Source organism: Zootoca vivipara, chromosome 8 (genome assembly GCF_963506605.1).
Source record: "Zootoca vivipara chromosome 8, rZooViv1.1, whole genome shotgun sequence".
Lineage (NCBI taxonomy): Eukaryota > Metazoa > Chordata > Lepidosauria > Squamata > Lacertidae > Zootoca > Zootoca vivipara.
The window spans coordinates 60,864,524-60,885,494 of NC_083283.1; the positions used below are offsets into that span (position 1 = coordinate 60,864,524).

General features: G+C 39.9%; 3 protein-coding genes across 6 annotated transcripts in view; all 3 read left to right on the top strand.

Annotated features, from left to right (window-relative positions):
• The window catches only part of CAP2 (cyclase associated actin cytoskeleton regulatory protein 2), a 48,263-nt gene extending 41,949 nt beyond the window's left edge, over positions 1-6,314 (top strand). For 3 of the 4 annotated variants that reach the window (XM_035125782.2, XM_035125784.2, XM_060277967.1), the window contains exons 11-13: positions 389-471; positions 1,512-1,652; positions 2,381-6,314. In XM_035125782.2, coding sequence (XP_034981673.1) covers positions 389-471; positions 1,512-1,652; positions 2,381-2,464 — 308 coding nt within the window. In that variant the 3' untranslated portion in view covers positions 2,465-6,314. Of the gene's footprint in view, positions 1-388; positions 472-1,010; positions 1,099-1,511; positions 1,653-2,380 lie in introns of those variants that run through there. The other variant, XR_004693229.2, reaches the window with a different exon arrangement.
• Positions 1-20,971, top strand: part of LOC118089892 (transmembrane protein 14C) — a 127,624-nt gene that overhangs the window by 33,279 nt on the left and 73,374 nt on the right. The gene's annotated exons all lie outside the window — the stretch shown is intronic.
• On the top strand, positions 7,921-20,922 carry FAM8A1 (family with sequence similarity 8 member A1). The gene is made up of 5 exons (XM_035125781.2): positions 7,921-8,521; positions 13,162-13,282; positions 14,901-15,024; positions 15,412-15,551; positions 16,850-20,922. The coding sequence occupies exons 1-5, from the start codon at positions 8,125-8,127 to the stop codon at positions 16,992-16,994; spliced, it is 927 nt and encodes a 308-aa protein (XP_034981672.1). The 5' UTR covers positions 7,921-8,124; the 3' UTR covers positions 16,995-20,922.

Here is a 20,971-nt window from a genome sequence, read left to right on the forward strand (position 1 = left end):
CCTGTTGAATATAGTGAGACTTACTTTGGTGTGGGGAGGGGGGAATGTGCACAGGATTGTAATGAACATCCTGCAAAGCTTTTGTAGGTGATAGCACTTTAAGACACAATTGTTACTCCTTTTGAATTTTGTGGGGATAAGAATGTGAATAAAATTAGCTAGATTCTCTGAGTTGATTCCAATGTTAGTAATACTCATCCATTAAAATTAATGGACATGGTTAACATAGCTCTGTTAATTTCAGTGGATCTACTCTGTGTAAATCTTAATTAGCTACAACCCGCAAACACTTGCAAGTTGTAGCAGTTAAATGCTTTCTCATATGTTCAACAATAGATAGAACTGAATACGTTTTGTGACCTTTTTTATCCCCCCCCCCTTTTTTCAGACAATTGCAAAAAGTTTGGCCTTGTGTTTGACAATGTTGTGGGTATTGTTGAAGTGATCAATTCCAAGGATATTCAGATACAGGTAAGCACCCATTCATAACACTAATACAGGGAACCCAAAACAAGAAAGATAGACTTTCCTACTCTACCTGCTGAGGTTCCACTGATCATCAGCTTCCACAAACAGCTCCTCTTTGTATTTTTTTTAAAATATGCATGTTAGATGCAAAGATGCATTTAACACCATGTCTAGTTGGGCCTTTAAGTTAGTTATATCTCACTGTTGCTTCCATGCTCTACTTGTGAGCTTCAGCAACACTTGCACTATATTTATAACGTGTGACTATTAATTCTCTCCATTTTATAAATGCACCCACAAATGTGCTCTTTGTGACCTCAGGCAACCTTTGCTCTTTTATAGAGAAGGAGGGAGGGGATAAATATCACCAGGCATTGCTCTTGACAAGCAGTAACTCAGCCCATAAATCTGTGGCGTCCTTTACATCTGTTAAACTTTCAGTAAGAGCTGGCTAATATCCATCTGCTTAGTTCCCTATACCCCTATTCTATGGAATATCCCTCTTAGGGAGGTCCTCTGATCTACTTTCTCCTCTCCTTTAGGAGGCATGCAAAGGTCATTCTGTGCAGAGGTGACTGTGAGATGGAGAGGAGATAGGTTGTTGATGGATGACAATATTTTACAATCTAGGTACCTGAAGAACTGCCTGCAGACCTGCTTGATTGTTTAGGTTTTCCTCAGATGGATCTTGCTCCCCTTAGCTGTCTGCCTGGCACCTATTCTGATCTTTTCAATGCCGGGGGGCGGGGTTTGCCAGAGAGCTGCATGTCACCTGATTCTGCTTCAATGGGAACACTGTTGAAATGAAAGTGGGTAACATGAGAGCAATGCTTGGCGAATTTTTTATGCAGCCATTCACTTGTTTGTAACATGGTGACAACGGACTACGGGGGCTGACTTGTGTATTGAATTACCATTGGAATTTGGCCGGTTTTAATTAAGCTCTGCCTGGCCTGGTGTAAAAAACCACACTTCTCTGTTGAGGTTAACATTTTTTTCTTTACTATTTTGATTTGTTATAAAGTCCTTTGATTGTTCTGCAGGTAATAGGAAAAGTGCCAACCATTTCAGTTAACAAGACTGAAGGCTGTCATATATACCTCAGTGAGGAATCATTAGATTGTGAGATTGTGAGTGCTAAGTCATCTGAAATGAACATCCTTATCCCAAAGGATGGTGATTATGTAAGTGTGATATTTTAAAACTTTCTGATACAAATTCCTGAAATACACACTGAATCGTATACTGACAGCAAGTTGCTCCGAGGAAAACAGTCTTTTGGATTAAAGTAAATCGTTTCTTGAATACATACAGTATAATTAATATATACTCATTTCTCTCTCTTTCTTTTTGTTCTGGTGTCTCTGTATGTAGTGTTAAGGTTTAGACTTATTATAAGTTATTGTTAAGTTTAAGTTAAGTCTGCTGCAACTGGATTTCTTTTGGGCAGCACCAATCCTGAATGTATTGGATTTGTGACCATTATGCTCATTTGCCTTCAGTAGCAGTAAAGCTCTGCTGGATGAAATATTGATTGCCCCTGGTCTATTTTTGGGGGATCCTGCAACATGTTTTAAGTTTTAACTCTGCTAACTATACATTGGAATCTGCTCTGGATCAATATCGAGTAGAATTTCAATGACAGCATTTTCTTACTTTTTGGCATTTATGCTATCCTAACCTGGGATGGTTGTCATCAAATTACATCAAGAGGAGAAATCACAAATCTGCTAGTGCAACAAAAAATGCCACGCTTGTTTCCCCCCCCCCTGAATGTAATCAAGAAGGTCCTTTATAGTATGACTGACTTATAAAAGCCTCCTCAGTCATGTGCCACTAACAGTGAGTGCATCAGTTTTCATAACAGCCACTTGTTTGACCAACTGACATTGTCAATCTTGCATCCATATAGAAAGAATTTCCTGTTCCTGAACAGTTCAAGACATCGTGGGATGGATCCAAGTTGGTCACTGATCCTACAGAGATTGTGGGTTAACTTCCTAGGGCTGGACAGAAACCACTGACCACAATCTCCAAAGAAATCCATCTGAAAACAACAGCATGAAGCAGCAGCACTGGTTTGTAATGAGTGATAAGCCTTCCAGCCGCTACTTTGTGTTCTGGAAACCATACGCTGTATTACATAGTATTTTTTCCTCCACTGAGACTATCTCTGGAGGAAAAAAGTATACTGATGTACACAACTATGTCTGAGGGAGGCATGAACGTTCATTTTGCCATGACACACTTTGAAAACACTGCACAGCCCCTGTTCACTTTTTGTAGGCATCCTGATATTCTCAACATGTCCACAATTTGACTTTGTTTGCAAATAGGTCATACAAATGTCATGTGAATGTATAAATGTTTTTTAAATTAACTATTCAGGTTACTGGCTATTTCACTGCATATAGGAAGCCAAATGTCTGCATGATACACTTTTGTCATGTTTCAGTGCATTCCTTTTTTAATGTGTTGACCGGTTTAAAAAAAACTGCAGTAGGTTACGATGTTCATTTTAGATTTCAGTTCATTCATGTATCACCCAATAAACCTGGAGCCCAAGAAGTCTGTAGTTCTTATATGTCTTTGCACTTCTGAAAGTGGAAAAGGTAATGGAAACAGCTGCTCACGGAAAATAAAAGCTAGATATTTTCAATTTCTTATTCCCCTTAACCATCTATTTTTAACAAGGAGAGTTTGCTGTTATCTTTGTTTCTGTTCAATTTTGTTGATGTTAGCTCAGAGATAATTTATAGAAAAAGTTATTTTAAACTTAAGTAAATCTGCATTCTACTGAGTTCCCCCCCCCTCACTTCTCCCCTGTCCATTATAACATTTCCTTGTTTGTGGGCTTTACTGTTTACTTGGGTCAAACAGTATTTAACAACCTAATCTGAAAAAAATTTTTTTTTAAATTATTTGATAACATAAAGGGTCTTAGCTGAATGTTAAGCATCGTTTCTCCTGGATCTCACAAATGCTAATTATTCCTATGTCTGGAAGGAACGAGAAGACAATAAAATGCAGTGGCTTCTGGGGTAAGGCCAAAGCTTACTACTTGCTACCCTACCAAACATTAATGAAGACATGGTTATATAATGGTATCAGACTAAGTCACAATCTGAAATCAATATACTTGCTATTACATTGTTAACATTAGTGCACTGATTTCAGTAGGTGCACTCTGAGTTAGTTTTCCATTCAAGGAATAGGATTTTGCTTCAGAAATGCTAAGAGCTATTTCACACTTGGATGTTATGCCTCTTCCTGTTTTGTATGTAGTATCCCCACTCTGCCTGCATACATCCACTCTATCATTGTGAAGGCTGTGTTGCTGAATAGCAGCAATTTTATTATACATCCTGGCCCCCATCTGTGAGAGTGCCAGCTTTTGCAATAAAATACACTTCCAGACCAGTGTCTGGAGATTAGAGTGGCTCCTAATAATACAGAAGTTGGTTATCCTAGTTATATATCTTATTTTGTGTACTGGGCAAGGGTGTATTTCTGCTTCTATTTCCATTTGTAAGGTATGCATGCATTTATTCAAAAATGTACGTTAAGAAAAGCCATAGACTATTTCTGAATAAATTTTGAACTCAGACTAAACGGATTGTATTTTGGGAGATGGGCTTGACTTACATGGTCCATATTTTTTAATTTGTAACACTAATGTGATGTGCAGTACATGTTGTAGTACATTTCAATACATTTTGAATTTTGATTACTTATACTACTTTGTAACAGTGAAATAATGGTAATATGCTTGCAAAGCTAGATCAGGATATAAATCGTGCCTACTGCACCTTACAAGATATGTAACCCCTTCGTTTTTAAATTATATTTGACTGTAGTACTGTACAGTATAGATACTACAACAAATAGTGCTCATGGAATAAGATTTTGCTATCTGATGTTTAATCTGTATGTATAATGTTGTTGTGGGTTTAGTACATGCCATTTTTCAGTAGTAAACCTGACATGACTAAAAATAAAATGGTAACTTGTTTAAATATAATGCATTGTAAAGTTTTTTTTTAATGCCTTTCATGTTCAAAATTTATGGGAGATTTGCATATATAATTTGCATTTAACTCACAAGCACTTACATCTGGAACGGAAAAAGAAATCTGTCTTCTTGACAACAGATGAGCTGCCCTGGGGTGAGTTTCCCAATGTTGTATAAACCACAACTGAAAAGATCCTAAGCAGAGTATGAGCTGAGAGTCAGCAAACGGAGAGGCTGAGAGGAAGACGCTACACAAAGCCCATCTGGTTATTTAGTGATTTATTTACTTAGATGTTGCCAATGTGTGTGGTACAAAGCACCATACTACAAACCCCAGTCCCCCACCAAAGGAGCTTACCAATAGGAATTTTGGCAGATCAGGATGTACAATAAGGTAAGGAAGGGAAAAGAATGTTAAAAGATATATGTATCCAATGCATCTCCAAATTTGCTCAAATTACATAATGAATGATGAGTATGTGATTTAAGCAGATTTAAGTTGAGCCAATGCAGAATTGAGAACCTTGAGGACACATGCACTATCCAGGGAAACATGAGACTACATGTTACGTTTTAATAAGAGGCAATTGACATTTGTATACTGGTTATAACATTTTGCATCCAAATTCTATAGTCAGACATAATGCTGCAGCAGTGAGTTAAATGGGACTTTATAAGCTGAGAGCTAACTGCACAATGAAGAACTTGATTTGTAAACATGCTGGGTAAAATACTCAGCAAAGTAGAGTATTGATTTGTATTGTGTAACTCTCAAGTGCTGAACATAATTCCATCACAATGTCAAAGCTGAAAATCGCATTGTAGGTACTTTCAAACTACAGGACGCCTATAAAAAGGTAAACGTGAAGGACCCCTGGACAGTTAAGTCCAGTCAAAGGAGACTATGGGGTGCAGTGCTCATCTCGCTTTCAGGCTGAGGGAGCCGGCGTTTGTCCACAGACAGCTTTCTGGGTCATGTGGCCTACATGACTGAATTGCTTCTGGCGCAATGGAACACTGACAAGAAGCCAGAGCTCACGAAAACACCATTTACCTTCCCATCGCAGCGGTACCTATTTATCTACTTGCACTGGTGTGCTTTCAAACTGCTAGGTTGGCAAGAGCTGGGACAGAGCAACGGGAGCTCACCTGTGGCGGGGATTCAAACCGCCAACTTTCCTATTGGCAAGTCCAAGAGGCTCAGTGGCTTTCACCACCTTCAGCAAATACTCAATGAGAATCGGCTTTAAAGAACATACGCTTGGGGAAATTATGTGTTTAAATGTGAATCAATTTGTGTTCTCACTTAGCAATTAAAAGCAGAATCTACAAATATGACTGTGAAAATATTTCTCACCTTCTAAAGCAAAAAAGCAAATACTGTACAGTATACCTGACTTTTACTTATCAACCAGTTGAGATACTGACTCTGCATAGCCACCAGGTGGCAGAATAAGCACTAGAATGTAAACAATTCCCAAACACTCCTAGGAAAAAATGGGAAGTTAGTTTTGAAAATATGTTTGTTAAATTAAAAAAGAACAAATGATACTGTTAATTTTATCTTGAAGTGGGCTGCGAGATTTATATTTTTAAAACCTGAAACTATTTTAGAATTTTAAGGGCAATCATTCAAATACAGACAGAGATAGGGAAAACAATCACTTGGGTCTCATGTCTAATTATTCGAATATATGTGAATACTCACAATCAAGTTAGAGTTAAGCACCAAGGAGTACATATGAATAAGGAATAAAAAAAAGTTGCTGATCCTAAAAGAGAATGGCAGCTTGCTGCTGTTCATCTCTAATATGCAGGTTACATTGGTGTGCAATTGAATTAAAATAATGTATCTCTAATAATGTTATGCTGCAGTCACCTTTGACTGGACTTAACCATCCAGGGGTCCTTACATTACTTTTACCTGCTGTGGTGGCAATATACTGTTCCAGCAAACTTTCTTGTTCAGTGTTTGCATATTAATCAATCCCACTGAAAATTCAGCCAGAGATATTCCCAATTGCACATAGGATTGCAGCTACGTTCTAAGACTGCAAATATGCACATTTACTTGGGAGTAAGCCTCACTGAACTCAGAGTAAATACAGTGGTACCTCTACTTACGAATTTAATGCGTTCCGAACGCACATTTGTAAGTCGAAAAAATTTGTAAGTCGAATCCCATAGGAATGCATTGGGAGAAAAAATTCGTAAGTAGAAGCAACCATATCTAAAATTTCGTACGTAGAAAAAATCCTATCTAAACCGCATCCAAGATGGCGGACGGAGCTCCATTCGTAAGTAGAAATATTCGTAAGTAGAGTTATTCGTAAGTAGAGGTACCACTGTACTGATAGGACTAGGCAGTAAGACTTCTATGCTCAACCTGAACTACAGTTTGAACTCAAACCTAAACACATTGACTTAAAAAGAAATATCCACCCATTACTCGTGGAGGATAAGGCTGGTAGTCACAATGGTTGTATATTATTTCTAGTACCAGAGGTAGTTTGCCTCTGAGTAAGAGCTGCTGGGGATCAGGAATGGCAGGAAGATGTGCTCATATCCTGAGACTTCTAGTTAGCTACTGCAAGAATGGAAAGCCAGACTAGATAGGCCTATGTTCTTACCCAGCAGGGACCTTCTTATGTTACTATTATATTATTGGAGACTAGATTCTTAGAATGATAACACATTTGCTTTCTACACTGATTTTCTAAAGCAGCCCAAACTTGTAGCAAAAACTCTCACAGTGAACACAACACTTCACTCAAAGTCTGATCCAAAAATACTTAGAAATGAGGTCAAGCAGCTGAAGCCAGCTAAACACATGGGCAAACGATGTTACAAAATAGGTTTGGCCTTACAGCCAAGAGATGTGCCAACTTATCCCAACAAGGCATTTGTTTATCTCGTTGGCTGCCAGGCAAGAGAGGATAAAGGATCCTAGAGGGTCAGGGAGCTGGGGACAGGTTGCTTCCAATGGATCCTTGTCTGCTTCAGATAATCTGGTTGAGCCTTCAAAACATAGTCCGGCATAGTCAGCAGCACCATACGCTGTACAACTGCCTGTTGCTTTCGCTGAAAACCTTTAGTCCCCTCTTCTAGAGAACTTGAAGGAGATAAAAAAGAGGATGCGCAAGTTGGAAGTACGCCTGGTCAAAGCTCACAGGTCAAACACGTTGCTATTCTAAGTGATCCTGGGCAGCTCGGCGCCTTCTGATTCCCACCTGCAAAGGGGCATGGCAGACCTCATGGGTTCCAGTCCAAGGACTTTGGCTGCCCTGCCTCTTTTCCTTATCGTACTCTTCTTTGCTACGGGCGGGGCGCAAGCCGAGCCCCCAAAACACCGAGCGGCGCAGCTGGGCGATACCATTTCACGTAGGGTCGTGAACAGGCAGTGGTACGCTCCAAACCGTTCCTCGGGGCCTGGGGCCGCTCTCCCGTCTCCCTCCGCCCCGCCTACGCCAGTGACGTCAGAGCTACGCAGCCGGCGCCGCAAAAGTTACGCTCGGCCTGTCACGCAGATCTACATTATATATCCGGCGTAAGCGGTCGGGGAGCGGGATGGCCCTGCAGCTGCGCAGTGAGGCCCGCGGGCAGTGAGAGGCGCCGCGGAGAAGGCCGCGCACCTGGCCGGGGCCATGGCAGAGACCAAGGAGGTCCCAGGCGGCGGCGGCGGCCCTGAGGAAACAGGCGGCGCTCACACTGCCGCCGCCGCCTCGGAGTCGCTGAGCGCGGGGGAATACTCTCGGCGGGTGCACCAGTGGCTGTGGGACTCGTACTGCGGCTACCTGAGCTGGCAGAGCGGCCTGGCCGCGCTCATGGCCGGAGCCACTGCCTCCGCCGCCCCGCCTCCCGGAGGCTATTACTACAGCCCCTTCCACTACCTCCTCGCGACCCCTCCGGCTCCCGCCGCCAGTGGTCCTGCCCCGCCGCGCGCGGCCCCGGCTTGGCAACCGCCCGCGGGCAGGCACGCGCCCCTGACCCAACGGGCCGCCCCCGCCGCCAGCTCTCTGAGGGAACCCGGCCGGCCGGCAGGTGAGAGGAGTTGACCGGGGAAGGGGCAGGGGGCGGGGAGGGAAGCGGCGCCAGGGCTGAAGTGGAGAGAAGGGGGCGGGGGCGGCCTGAGGGTTGGGTTTCCATGGTGATGTTTACGGGAGGGGAGGGAGGCGCGCTGTTTAGCCTGAGGTGGGGGCGTAGATGCGAGAAGCAGCGCCTGGGAGGTGGATTGCTTACAGGTGAAACTCGGAAAAATAGAATTTCATCGAAAAGTGCATTTATTTTAGTAATGCAACTTATTATTTTTTATTTTTCTTTTAATTTTTACAAGTGCTTTCTTTTGGAAATTCCACAGTAATAAAACAAATAGTTACAATAATACAAAAAGAAACATCGCCATTACATTTCATTAATTACATTCCATTTATAATTGACCCGCCTAACGACAAATAATTACAATTAAAACAAATAAAGGCTTGACATATCTTGCTTTGCATGTCATGCGTCTATCTCATATATTGGTTTCACCTTTTAAGTTGCGTTACTGAAATAAATGCACTTTTTGACGATATTCTAATTTCCCGAGTTTCACCTGTATAATAAATGAAGGGGAGAGGCTTATGGGCTGTTCTCTGGGCAGCGTTTTGGTAAATGCTGTGGCGCCCTTTTAAAGACTTCAACAAATCTGTTGTGGCAGAAGTTTTCCTTAACAGGAGATATAGAGTGTGGTTCTCAGTTCTTGGGCGCACACAAACACACATGCACAAGAGAAGGAAATGCTGTCAGCAAGGGTTTGTTATATTCTTTCACTCCTTGGTCTTTGCCTACCGGTGTCATCATGAACTACCGGTAGTTCTCTCAAGCATAGGTTGGAAGGTACCACCACCACCACCACCATCATTTTATTTGTATGTCGCCTTTCCATACTTAAAACAATGTTCAAGGCGGCTTACAACATGAGAAGATTTACATAATTACCAACATAACAAAAATAATAAACTATAAATAAAACACATCAAAAGGTAGGTACACAACCAAATGGAAAACAATTTCCATATAAATAGTAAAATCTAAAACTAAAAAATACAACATTAATATCAATTACAATTTAAAATGACATAGATAAAAAATAAAATTTAAAAAGGAGCCCTCTTTGTCCAGCAGCAGAGGTCCTCTATGGAGCCTGTCAGGCCCCACCCCAAGCCAGGTGGAGAGAAGCAAGGCAGGGCCCTTCAGGCTCTCAGCAGGTCAGTCCTGGACAGCAGCATCTGGGGAGGTGTTCTTTTAAGTACTAGTTCCCCAGACTGTACAGGGCCTTGTATGTCCATACTCTTGAACTGGGCCCTGTGCAGAGTTCTTCTTGCTACCCCATGTAAAAACATGGCAGTGGAATTCTTCAGTGACTGTATCTTCTGGACTATATTGAAGGGCATCTCCATGTAGAGTGCCTTGCAGTAGTTCAACTGAGAGATGGTAAAGTGTGTGTTGGTGGTCACTGCCACCAGGCTGTCTTGGTCCACACATGGCTGCTGGTTTCCATTAAAGTGAATGAGGAACAATATGAATGTCATGAAGCTGAGCAGATGTCCCCCGATACTACTGTATGGGAGCAGTTCTTTAAGTAGGAACTTAAAGTGTTGTTGATTCTCAACCCCCAGAGTTGTTCCAGGAGAATGCCATGGTTAGTGGTATTAATCTTTCCCAGGCATCCCCAAACTTCGGCCCTCCAGATGTTTTGCACTACAATTCCCATCTTCCCCGACCACTGGTCCTGTTAGCTAGGGATCATGGGAGTTGTAGGCCAAAACATCTGGAGGGCCGCAGTTTGGGGATGCCTGATCTTTCCTAAGAGGTGAAGCAGAACAAGTGGGTAGTGTTTTCCCCTTTCTATCTTGATAAAGGTCATCAACCAGGATGACCGAGATTGTTTCAGTGCCATACCCAGATCTGAAGGCAAACTGGAATTAGGTTGAATAATTAATTTTATCCCGGAGTGTCTGTTGTTGGTGAGCTGTCACGCTCTGCTATCTTGCCCAGGAATAGGATATGTGACTGGGTGGTTCAGGAAGGAATGCACTATGACTTCTAAGTGAGACATAATCCATTCCTTTGATCCACCTAATCAAGTCCCTCCTTGCTAGATCTTAAAAGCCAAAATGGGCAAGGGTCAAGAGAGCATGTGCTGGGCCTGAAATCTTCTAATGTTCTGCTGTATCCTTGGGCAACAGTAACTGAGAAAATTGACAATGCTCTAAGTATCTCTAGGCCAGGCATCCCCAAACTGTGGCCCTCCAGATGTTTTGGCCTACAACTCCCATGATCCCTAGCTAAGAGGACAAGTGGTCAGGGATGATGGGAATTGTAGTTCAAAACATCTGGAGGGCCGGAGTCTGGGGGTGCCTGCTCTAGGCCTTATCAACTGTGGTATCAAGTCTGGAGCAGACATTGATGTGAGAATGGTCAATTTCCAAGTGGTTAGCCATTTTTTCCCCAAGGCTGTGCCTCACCAATTATTTTGCTACTCAGAAAAACTCTGCTGAGCAGTTCACAGAGGACAGAGTGGAGGCAGAGGAGTAAGCTTGGAATGAAAGCAAGCCCATGTAGAGGCGTGGGCCAGCTGGGTACACTTGCCCAGGCCCTTGGAGAGCTAAGTCGGCCAAGGGTCCCTGCTATCTTATGTAACCAGATTGGCTGATTTTTTTGTTTTGAGTTTACAACTTTATTCTAACAGGACCTCCACCCCAGCCTCAGATCAGCTGAGCCTGATAAAAAGCCAAATAAATTTGCGTTTTTAAGGGGCTGCAAGAGTCTTTGTTGATTTTGCTGCATTCTAAGTTCCATTGAGATGAGTGGGGCTTGCTCTCAGGAAATAGGTATAGGTTGGAATTCAACATGGCTACTCTTCTAGAAACTTTTGGTAAATATAAGTATGGAAGGGCTTGGGTGGATGAGTGCATAAGATCCTTCCTAGACCTAATTAAGGTATTTCTTGGCCAGCAGCCGGTTTCCTACAATTGTTAGTGAGATGCCTCTGGAAAACCTATAATGTCACTCAAAAGTACAGTTTGCGGTATGATACTGTTGCATTGAAATATTTGTCATTTCTGCAGAAACACCGAGTGCATCTAATGCAGAGCCCAAATCTTGAAATTCCATTTTCGAGCATTGATTTTCATGTTTCTTTTCAAAAGGGAAATATGAAATTTAGAGTAGGAAAAAGGGAGGCACAAGGAAGCATCAAAATAGTGGCATATGGATTGATCATACAGCTTTCAAACTAGCCAGCAAAGCTGCAGTAAGACCTCGTTAAAAGCAACCGTTTAATAAGTGTATCTTACAGGTGAGAAAAACTTCAGTATGAGAGAGAAGTGATTAGTACAAAACGAGCCATGGCGGAGAATTGTTTTTGATTGCAGATTTACTTTCTGTTGAGAATTACACTGTTTCTCATATTTTAAGACATACCCATAAAATAAGCCATAGCAGGATTTTTAAGCATTCAAGGAATATAAGCCATACCCCGAAAATAAGACATAGTGATAGGCGCAGCAGCAATGCCGGCTGCGGCAGGAGGAGGAGGAAAAAAATAAGACATCCCTTGAAAATAAGCCATAGTGTTTTTTTTTGAGGAAAAAATAAATATATGTAAGACGTGTCTTATAATATGAGAAACACGGTAGATTACTTTAACTAATTCTCATTAACTTAACTTGGAAAAAGTATATAAAGCATATTAATTAGATCAGCATACAATTACATCTCATTATAAAATACGTAAATAGTAGAAATAGTTAAGTTCATTAAGAGAAGAAATATAATCGAATATAAGTAGAAAGATCATTTTTAAAATAATCATTTAACACTGTAATTGTCAATTAAACTAAACACAAGTTCTTTATTAGCACATTAGTTTCCACACATGTAATCTGAATCCCTTGATCCCTACAAATCAGCCATATTTCTACAAATAGATCCTAGGTCTACTTTCCTCCTATCCCAACCCTAGATGGTTCGTGGCAAGGCCTCAGTTCTCTGTGAATAGCTCAAGTATTATTGCAGCAGACCTTGTGCCAGGATAGCATGGCATGGGAGAAGACTATCATGCAGTCTTTTGTGTTGCTCCTCAGCAGTTTGTTTTCACTTGAGAACATTGGTTCACATAGTAATGATCATATGGTGGTAAATTTCCTTTAAGCTGGTGTGGTTTTCAGTTGTGTCTCTGTGTTTTCTAGCATTATACATACAGTGGTGCCTCGCTTAACGAATGCCCTGCTTAATGAAATTTCCGCTTAACGAAAGGATTTTTCGAGTGGAGCTTGCCTCGCTAGACGAATGCGTTTTACGAAAAATTTGTCTAGCGAATCGCGGTTTCCCATAGGAATGCATTGAAATTCAATTAATGCGTTCCTATGGGCAAAATAAAATAAAATAAAATTCAATGCATTCCTATGGGATTCGCTAGACGAATTTTTCGCTATAAGAAAAGACCCGTGGAACGAATTAATTTCGTCTAGCGAGGCACCACTGTTCTTACAATTATAATATTGCATCATTTGCCATTGGGTATGTAAAGTGAAATATAATAAGCCTATCTTGTGCACATTGCATCTTTTTTCAAGCTGTTTATTTTGTATTAATACGGTACTATATTATTGAATACTCTTGTTTTTAAAAAACAGGTCGTGAATATATTATCCCATCCTTGGCTCACAGGTTTATAGCAGAGATGGTGGATTTCTTCATTCTTTTCTTTATTAAAGCAACCATAGTTTTGAGTATTATGCACCTCAGTGGAATAAAGTAAGTTTTAAAATATATAGAAAATGTTATAATTTCTCCTCTTAACTGTGCTCTTGTTTTCCTTGAATTAGAAAAACCTATAGCAGAACTAGTCCATTTCAAATTGCAGGTGGAGGCTGTAAGATTGAATGTTCTTCATACCAAAATAAATCCCTGAACATGGAAAACATAGATGTTAAAGGATCTAGCCAAGTTTCCTCCCTGCCATACTAGATTTCTAGGTGTAGAACTATTTTTCCATGTGGAAACACTCACAAATAGGTTTTTTTAAAATATTTGGATACATTTTAATTTGGTGCTGTGGTTTTAAAAAATGTTAGTTGCTTTGAGCCAAAAAATGTTTTTTATTAAATAACCAACTAATATGATAATACCACCTTGTATAAGCTTAAATTTAGTTGTACCCTATTCCTCAAGCTTTGTAGTTGCAGCAATACTCAAGTCATACGTCAAGATTTAGTAAATACAGCACTTGCTAAATGAGTGGTATAGTTCTTGGGTGTAGGTGACTTCACTTAATGTATATTGTTTCCCTATAGAGAAGTATATTGGAAAATTATGTTCATCTTTTTAAAAATTATAGAATACAGTCATACCTCTAGATACGAATGCTGCGGGTTGCGTACAACATAGGTTACGAACACGCCGAACCCAGAAGTAATGGAACGGGTTACTTCCGGGTTCGGTAATTTGTGCATGCGCAGATGCGCTAAATGATGTCACGTGCATTCGCAGAAGCACCAAATCATGTGGCGAGCATGCGCAGATTCGGCGCTTCAGGTTAAGTACTGCTCTGGATGCGTACAGGGCTCCAGAACGGATCCCGTTCGCATCCAGAGGTACCACTGTACTTGTTTGCATCTCACCTAATGTTTTTTAACTTGGCATTTTTAAATAATTGTATAGCTTGATTAAAAGTTGATAAGTTGGTATTGGTCGATATAAAATATTTAGGTTTTTCAGATGGGGTTTGCTTACCTCAAAATAATTAACACATAATCCAGCATTTTTATACACTTTGAAGTATTTGCAACACTTCACATATACTACCATATTTTAAACTGTACAACTTCCCCGTGAGATGGAGGAGTATTTTTAGCCATGAATTGTTAGGCTGAGAGTGTTTGACTTGCCTAAGGTTACACTGTGAAGTTCATGTCACAGGCAAGATTAGTCCTGGGGACTTCCTACCATATACTAGCTCTCATGTAGAATTGTGCTTTTAGATGCGAAATAAGCATATTTTCTGCATGAATTGAAACTGTTGCCAAGCATGAGTAGCATCCAGCTTGTGTAATTAAATACAATTGGCACTGGCCAAAACATAGACACAATTTGTCATTGGTGTAGCCAGGATTTTTGTTGTGGGGGAGCAGAACCTCAGTTATTTAAGTATTTTTAATGGATTTTTCTTGATGGAGGGGCAGCTCCCCCCCCCCCCCCGGCTACATCCATGCAGCTTAATTCTGACTCCTTAGTCACTACTTAATTCTATGCAGTTAAAATTCCCATCAGGTGAAAACATTTGACAGGAAAGTGGGGATTGAATAGAAGCATCTATACTGTAGTGATATTGTATGTTAGTGTTATTGATTACTAAAATGATTTTTTGGTGCAGGGATATATCCAAGTTTGCCATGCATTACATCATAGAGGAAATAGATGAAGACACTTCCATGGAAGATTTACAGAAAATGATGATAGTGGCCCTTGTCTACAGATTGCTAGTCTGCTTCTATGAGGTAACTAAGCCCTAACTACACATTCAGTAGTGAATAGTGAGAACATATGCCTTAATACTTAGTGAGCTTAAACTGACACATATAATGAGAACTTTTGGAAAAGTCACCAATATACAAAATGAATTTCTATTTTATGTTACATTCTAGTGTGACCAAGAAGCAGAAGCCACTATCTACATACAGTAGTCTCTAGGGTTATTGAGTCGTCCAGGACAGGGAGCAGGTTATCCCTCCGTCTCCAGTTATATCCCCAATTATAAAACATGTTTTGAAGTTCTTCTGGTTTCATCAAGTTAGCTTCATTTTTAAAGTGTTTGCATTTGGAAGGTTGTGCAAGGTAAAATATTGTTTCCTGGCGACAAAATTTGAAATGGAATTTATTTTCAGATTATTTGCATTTGGGGAGCAGGTGGAGCAACCCCAGGGAAATTTCTGCTTGGCCTTCGAGTTGTGACATGCGACACATCTGTCCTTATTGCACCAAGTCGCGTGTTAGTGATTCCATCTTCTAATGTGAGCATGACAACGTAAGTTAACTTTTTTTGTATCACTATTATGTTGGTACAAGTAGTGGTTCATCAATTTTTTCTAGTTACATTGAATAGTTATTTACCACCTCCACTTCAATTTCAAGGTGGCATACAGTCTAATTAAACTTTATACAGTAAGATTTTTTAACAAAATAAGCCAACAATAGAGACAGCTGGCATTGAAAACAACAAGCACTATAAAGACATTTTTTAAAAAACCACATACATCAGTAGGCAGAACTTATTTTATTTTTGGACTAATAACAAGACTAACTTTTAACTTGATACTTTAGTGGGCAATCCTATGGCAAGTTCTGCTGGAATGACTAGCTTAAGATGCAATTGATTTCGGGCTTAGCTTGTTGATCCCTGTCTCAGCTGGTGTTAAATCCCTAACCCTGAACTCTGCCGAAGATACACCAACGTAACTTGTTCATCCAAGTTCAGCTGGTGCTCAGCTGGCACTCAACTGGCTGAGCTGAAGGTCATTGAGCCAAGGCTGGTGTAAGCCCCCCAAAAGGGGGGTTCCAGGGGCATGGTGCGACCAGATTGGGGGACTTCAGCTGGATCCTAAGCTCATCCAGTTCAATCACATGACCTGGCAACCCAGCAAAAAAACTATTTTAAAGGCAAGTTTTCACTCTACCAGGCTTTGGCAGAGCAGCAGCAGTATCCCTTCAGCTGAACAGGGTTTGGATCCAGTACAACTTTGCATCAGCTTTACTTACACTGACTCTCTTTATGCCAGCTTCTTGTGCGTAGGATTGTTCCCTCTATTGTCATTATGAGGAAGAAAGCTTGGTTATTTATAACTCCCTGAATTACTGTTCTGATTTTTATCCTTATGAGGTACAACAATCAGAACCGTACAGGGTATTCTATGGTGTGATAATGCTTGTCTTTGTAAAAAAAGGCATTATAATATTAAATCCTTTACTAATAATCTCTGGTTGCTTTTCCTGGGGAAACGGTGTTTGAATATTTAATGAATGGAAGAAGTGTGTTAGTAAAACACGAAATACTAGTTGTGTAGCAGTACCGGTACACCAGCTGTGAAGGGGGATATGTTAAGAGTAGATTCTTCAAACTAAGATTAATATCCTTGATTCTGAAAGTAACAATAGAAAATTTGTCTTAATGAAAGCTGATGTGTATCGGTTCTCAGAAATGGGAAATTATTCTGAGAGTGGGGTAGATTTTGGGTTGTTTTTTTATAGCAATTGTATAACTCTTGTCAAAACAACTCGTTTACAGAACAAACTGCAGAGATGACATATAATTTCTTTTCTTTCCAGATCTACAATACGAGCTTTGATCAAGAATTTTTCTATTGCTTCCTTTTTTCCTGCATTCATTACCCTGCTGTTCTTTCAGCATAACCGAACAGCCTATGATATTGTAGCAGGAACAATTGTGGTAAAACGAAACGGTGTCAGATGATACACAAGAACGCCAGGATTCTACTGTTCAAATGTGCTGATGACATCTGGTGGATTTCTGAATCTGTCACTCCAGAACAGTGCCAATGATGACACTGAACTTTTTTTTAAAAAAAAAATTCCAGCAGTGCCATAAACATTGGAGAAAATGGCACTGATATAATTTGAGAGTATTTGAACTGATCAAGGGAATTAGTTATCTTCAAAAACTATTGGCAGCCTATGGTCAGAGTGTCTTCTAGTGTATGAGAAATGCTAGTTCTACAGTGGGGGTCCTATAGCAAAAGAGAGACTTATTTTTCATGAACACTCCAAACTATTACAGGAGATAACCAAAGGGATTATAGTGTTTGCGGCAAATTGCTAGAAGTTATATAATGCTATGGTGGCAGACTGAATTGTCACTTTATAAAAGCCTTATCATGAATTTCTCATGCAAGCATTGTATTTTAATACTCGGAAGTTTTCTTTAAACATCTTGTGTGTCTTGCATGATGAAGAGATCTTGAACACAAATCCAATAACTGAATATGTGCTATTATCATGGAAAGCAGATAATTCTGGTATTGGTAAACTGGTATATATTGGAGTTCTGGCAGTATTACTATAGGGAATAGATGCAAATTACATGTTAATCACTGCTTAGGATAAGGAAAAGTTTGATTTCTCTCTCCTCCCCCTCCCCCTTTGTAAGAGCACAGAAAACTTAAACTAGTGCAGAAAGGAGAAAAACGAAGCTTCAGATTTGTTTAATGAGAACTACAAGTTTGAGATACAAGCAAAAGGAAGTTTATGCATAGCCTTTTGCACCATTTTATAACAAAATAATTTTTTAAATAGCCAATAACAATACCGCTAAAGCAATAGAGAATTTGTGTAATCTTTGAAAAAGCAAATATAAATAGGTGCACTTTCACTTTATTTGGTTGTGTGCCTAGATAATTTAAATTATCCTTATTGAACAAAGCATATTTTGCATGATTTATTTTTACAAATAGAATATTAGCTGAATAGCACATTGGTATCAAGTTTTTATGGCTTGGCAAACTTTAAAAAGTATTACTATTCTCCCTTAGTCTTCTGTTCCCTTAAGATCAAATACTATGTAACCAGAACACAATGTTTCTATTAATTTGTTTCTGGTCACTTGATAAGGAACTAACTTATTGTAATGGGATATTGTTGATTTTTTTTAAAAAAAATACATGTCTTTTAAAAATGTAATTCTTATAATATACACTGGTGTTTTCAAGTTATTGAAGTATCTCAATTTAAGGAAGTTCACAGCTGAGCCATTGGTTTAGTTTTGGAACTGGTGTACAATGGTGTCGTGAGATTCAGATTCTTGTCCATGTACATAAGCAGGGATCTCAAACTTGACAGATCATATGGCTACAGTAGTGACTTTCCAAATGTAACAGAATATCAGAAATATTCTTCTAATTAGACAAACAATTAAGGGGGAAGGGCTGCTGTTCATTATGGAGCAGCAAAGAAATAATATTTCTCCCTCACAGGAATTCTGAGAAGTCCTGTGTTCAAATAAAGATGAATGTGCGAGAGCTTCTTGGAGGGGAGATCATACAGGAGTAAGTACTTAACATTTCTCCTAAAATACATTTCTGGAAGGGTTAAAAGTTTGTGCTATGGCTGTTTCCTTTAACTCGTCTCTTTCCATCTTTCTGAATGAATTAATCTTCATGCTGAAAAACCTGCAGGTTGTCTTGCTGCTATGGTTTGCAGCACTGAACATAAATGCCTGTTGAGGAAGGCCTACTTATAGGAAAGCACTGATGGATTGGGAGATTTACCACACCCACTTGTCTTATGGCAAATACCCTATTCCTTAGAATTAACTGAACCTATGAGCCAATTGGCAGGCAATGCTAAGTTGAACTGGTTTAGCATCGGTTTCCTGAAGAGATCTTGGCCACTGCACTTCTCTGCTTCTCTCACACCCTACTAAGGCATACTTTGCTTGGTATGGCACATAGCTGCCAAGTTATCCCTTTTTTACAGGGATTTTCCCTTATGCTGAATAGGCTTCCTTGCGAGAAAAGGGAAAACTTGGCAGCTATGGTATGGCATTCAGACCACAAGCTGTAACCAAGGTTTGTTCATGGTTTGGTTTAGCTTTAGTGCCTGTCTTCATTAATTATAACTTAGCACTAATTCAGTCCCTCTGAGAGAACTGCTGGGCTGATGAATCACTGATGCTCTATGAATTGAGTAGTAAGAGGTAGCTCCACACAGCATTGCTGAATTATGTGCTACTGTAGTTTATCCTAGCTTAATTAAAGCTGATATCAATTGGGGATAGCATCTCTGCTTCTGGTGTGCTAAGATCATTCAGTTGCTTCCAACAGCAAGGGATAGCAAGATTGACTACCTGCAGAGTAGTCAGGCCCAGAACAGTGAATCATGTGGAAAATCATGGAGTGGAGCTGTGACTAGTGGAAGTCACAGTCCATCTGGATGTGGAAAAGGTTGTCACCAGTTCAAGAATTGTGGATTTTGACTTTGTTTGCACTACCCTTCTGCGTAGCATTGAACTTGAAAGGTGTATTTTGCACACAGTTCCATCAACTGAAGGGTACATTTCTACACTTTTAGTTAGGCTGAGAGACACAGAGTAGTAGTAGTAGTGGTAGCAGCAGCAGCAGCTTAGGTATTATCAGTTGTAGAGCACAAAGGACACAAACTGCTTTGATCAACTATTTTAGTAATGAATACAGAACTTGTGTTACTAGATATTATAAAGATTAATTAGGCCACCATTTAAACTGCCTACATGATTGCTTTTTATACTTTGGGTATGTGTCTTTAAAGATGATTGACTTTTATTTTATGTAGTATATGTTGTATTTATCAGGTTGTTGCTTTGTTGCTCATAGTTGAGTATTACATATTTTAGGCTTTTAAAAACACATTTTTCAGTGAAAGCCGCTAATTACTGACTGCTGGGGCTGATGAATTTATTATGGTCATATGTTATTTTAAAAGGTGCTTCATAAATTCATCTTTGTTTCTAGACCCTTGGCTCATGGGCTAATAGTTTAGTTGCATTACTCTTGAGCCACCATGCTTCATGAGGTCTTGGGAACACCAGAATGGAAAGGTTGGAGGTTTTTTTACCTGCCCCCAAGCATATACAAAAAAGCCAGCCAGACATGGAGTTGTGCATACTGCAAAAACAGGTTCTACGTCACAAAGTAAATTGCCCACAACTGGCAACTGCTCTTTGACTTCTTGCCTCCCACATCCCTTTTCAAAAAGGAGTAAATGTGTTTAGCCACTTATCAAACATGGTAGAAACCCATCCCTGAGGACTGCTGGGATAAAAGCAAAATATGTAGGACAAAATGTTCTTTGTGTGTATTGAGGACTTTGGCCCCTGCAGCAGAGTATTAGGGCAAGAGAAAACAATGGAGAATGGTTTGCTAGATGGTGATAATGCAAGCTGTTGGAAAAACATAGTTGAAAGGTGCTCATCCAGGTTTTTTTGAGGCATGTATATAAACTTAAAGACCTACTAGCCTTAAGATAGCAGAAAATGGGAGAAATGAGCATAAACCTCCTGACTGGAACTCTTGAAAGGTTCTGTGAAGATGAGGACCTGCATATGGGACTGCAGACCGCAAAGAAGAATCTCTTATAAACCAAGCTGAGGCTGTTAATCAAGGTACCTACGATCGTTTATCTTTCACTTGCTGCCAATTACTAGGCAGTAAGTATTTTAATAAATACATTATTGTCCCCGGTCTATTACGTATTACTGCAAGTTTAAGTGTATTCAAATGCTCCAGACAACTGTGTTTAGCCCTCTGGGCTTTGAAGTTCAGGTACCCTGTTATTAGCACAATAACACAGATGCATTTAATTTGCATTGATCAGCATTTGTTAATTGTAAATATAAGACGTATATCCTACTAACTGAGAATTTGTAGATTCATGTAAGACCACGTGCTTATATTAAAA

Coding starts and splice junctions, on each gene's coding strand:
- FAM8A1 (XM_035125781.2), top strand. CDS start 8,125: ATGGCAGAGACCAAGGAGGTCCCAGGCGGCGGCGGCGGCCCTGAGGAA. Junction 8,522..13,161: donor GGAACCCGGCCGGCCGGCAG/GTGAGAGGAGTT, acceptor TTTAAAAAACAG/GTCGTGAATATATTATCCCA. Junction 15,552..16,849: donor TCTAATGTGAGCATGACAAC/GTAAGTTAACTT, acceptor TTTTCTTTCCAG/ATCTACAATACGAGCTTTGA.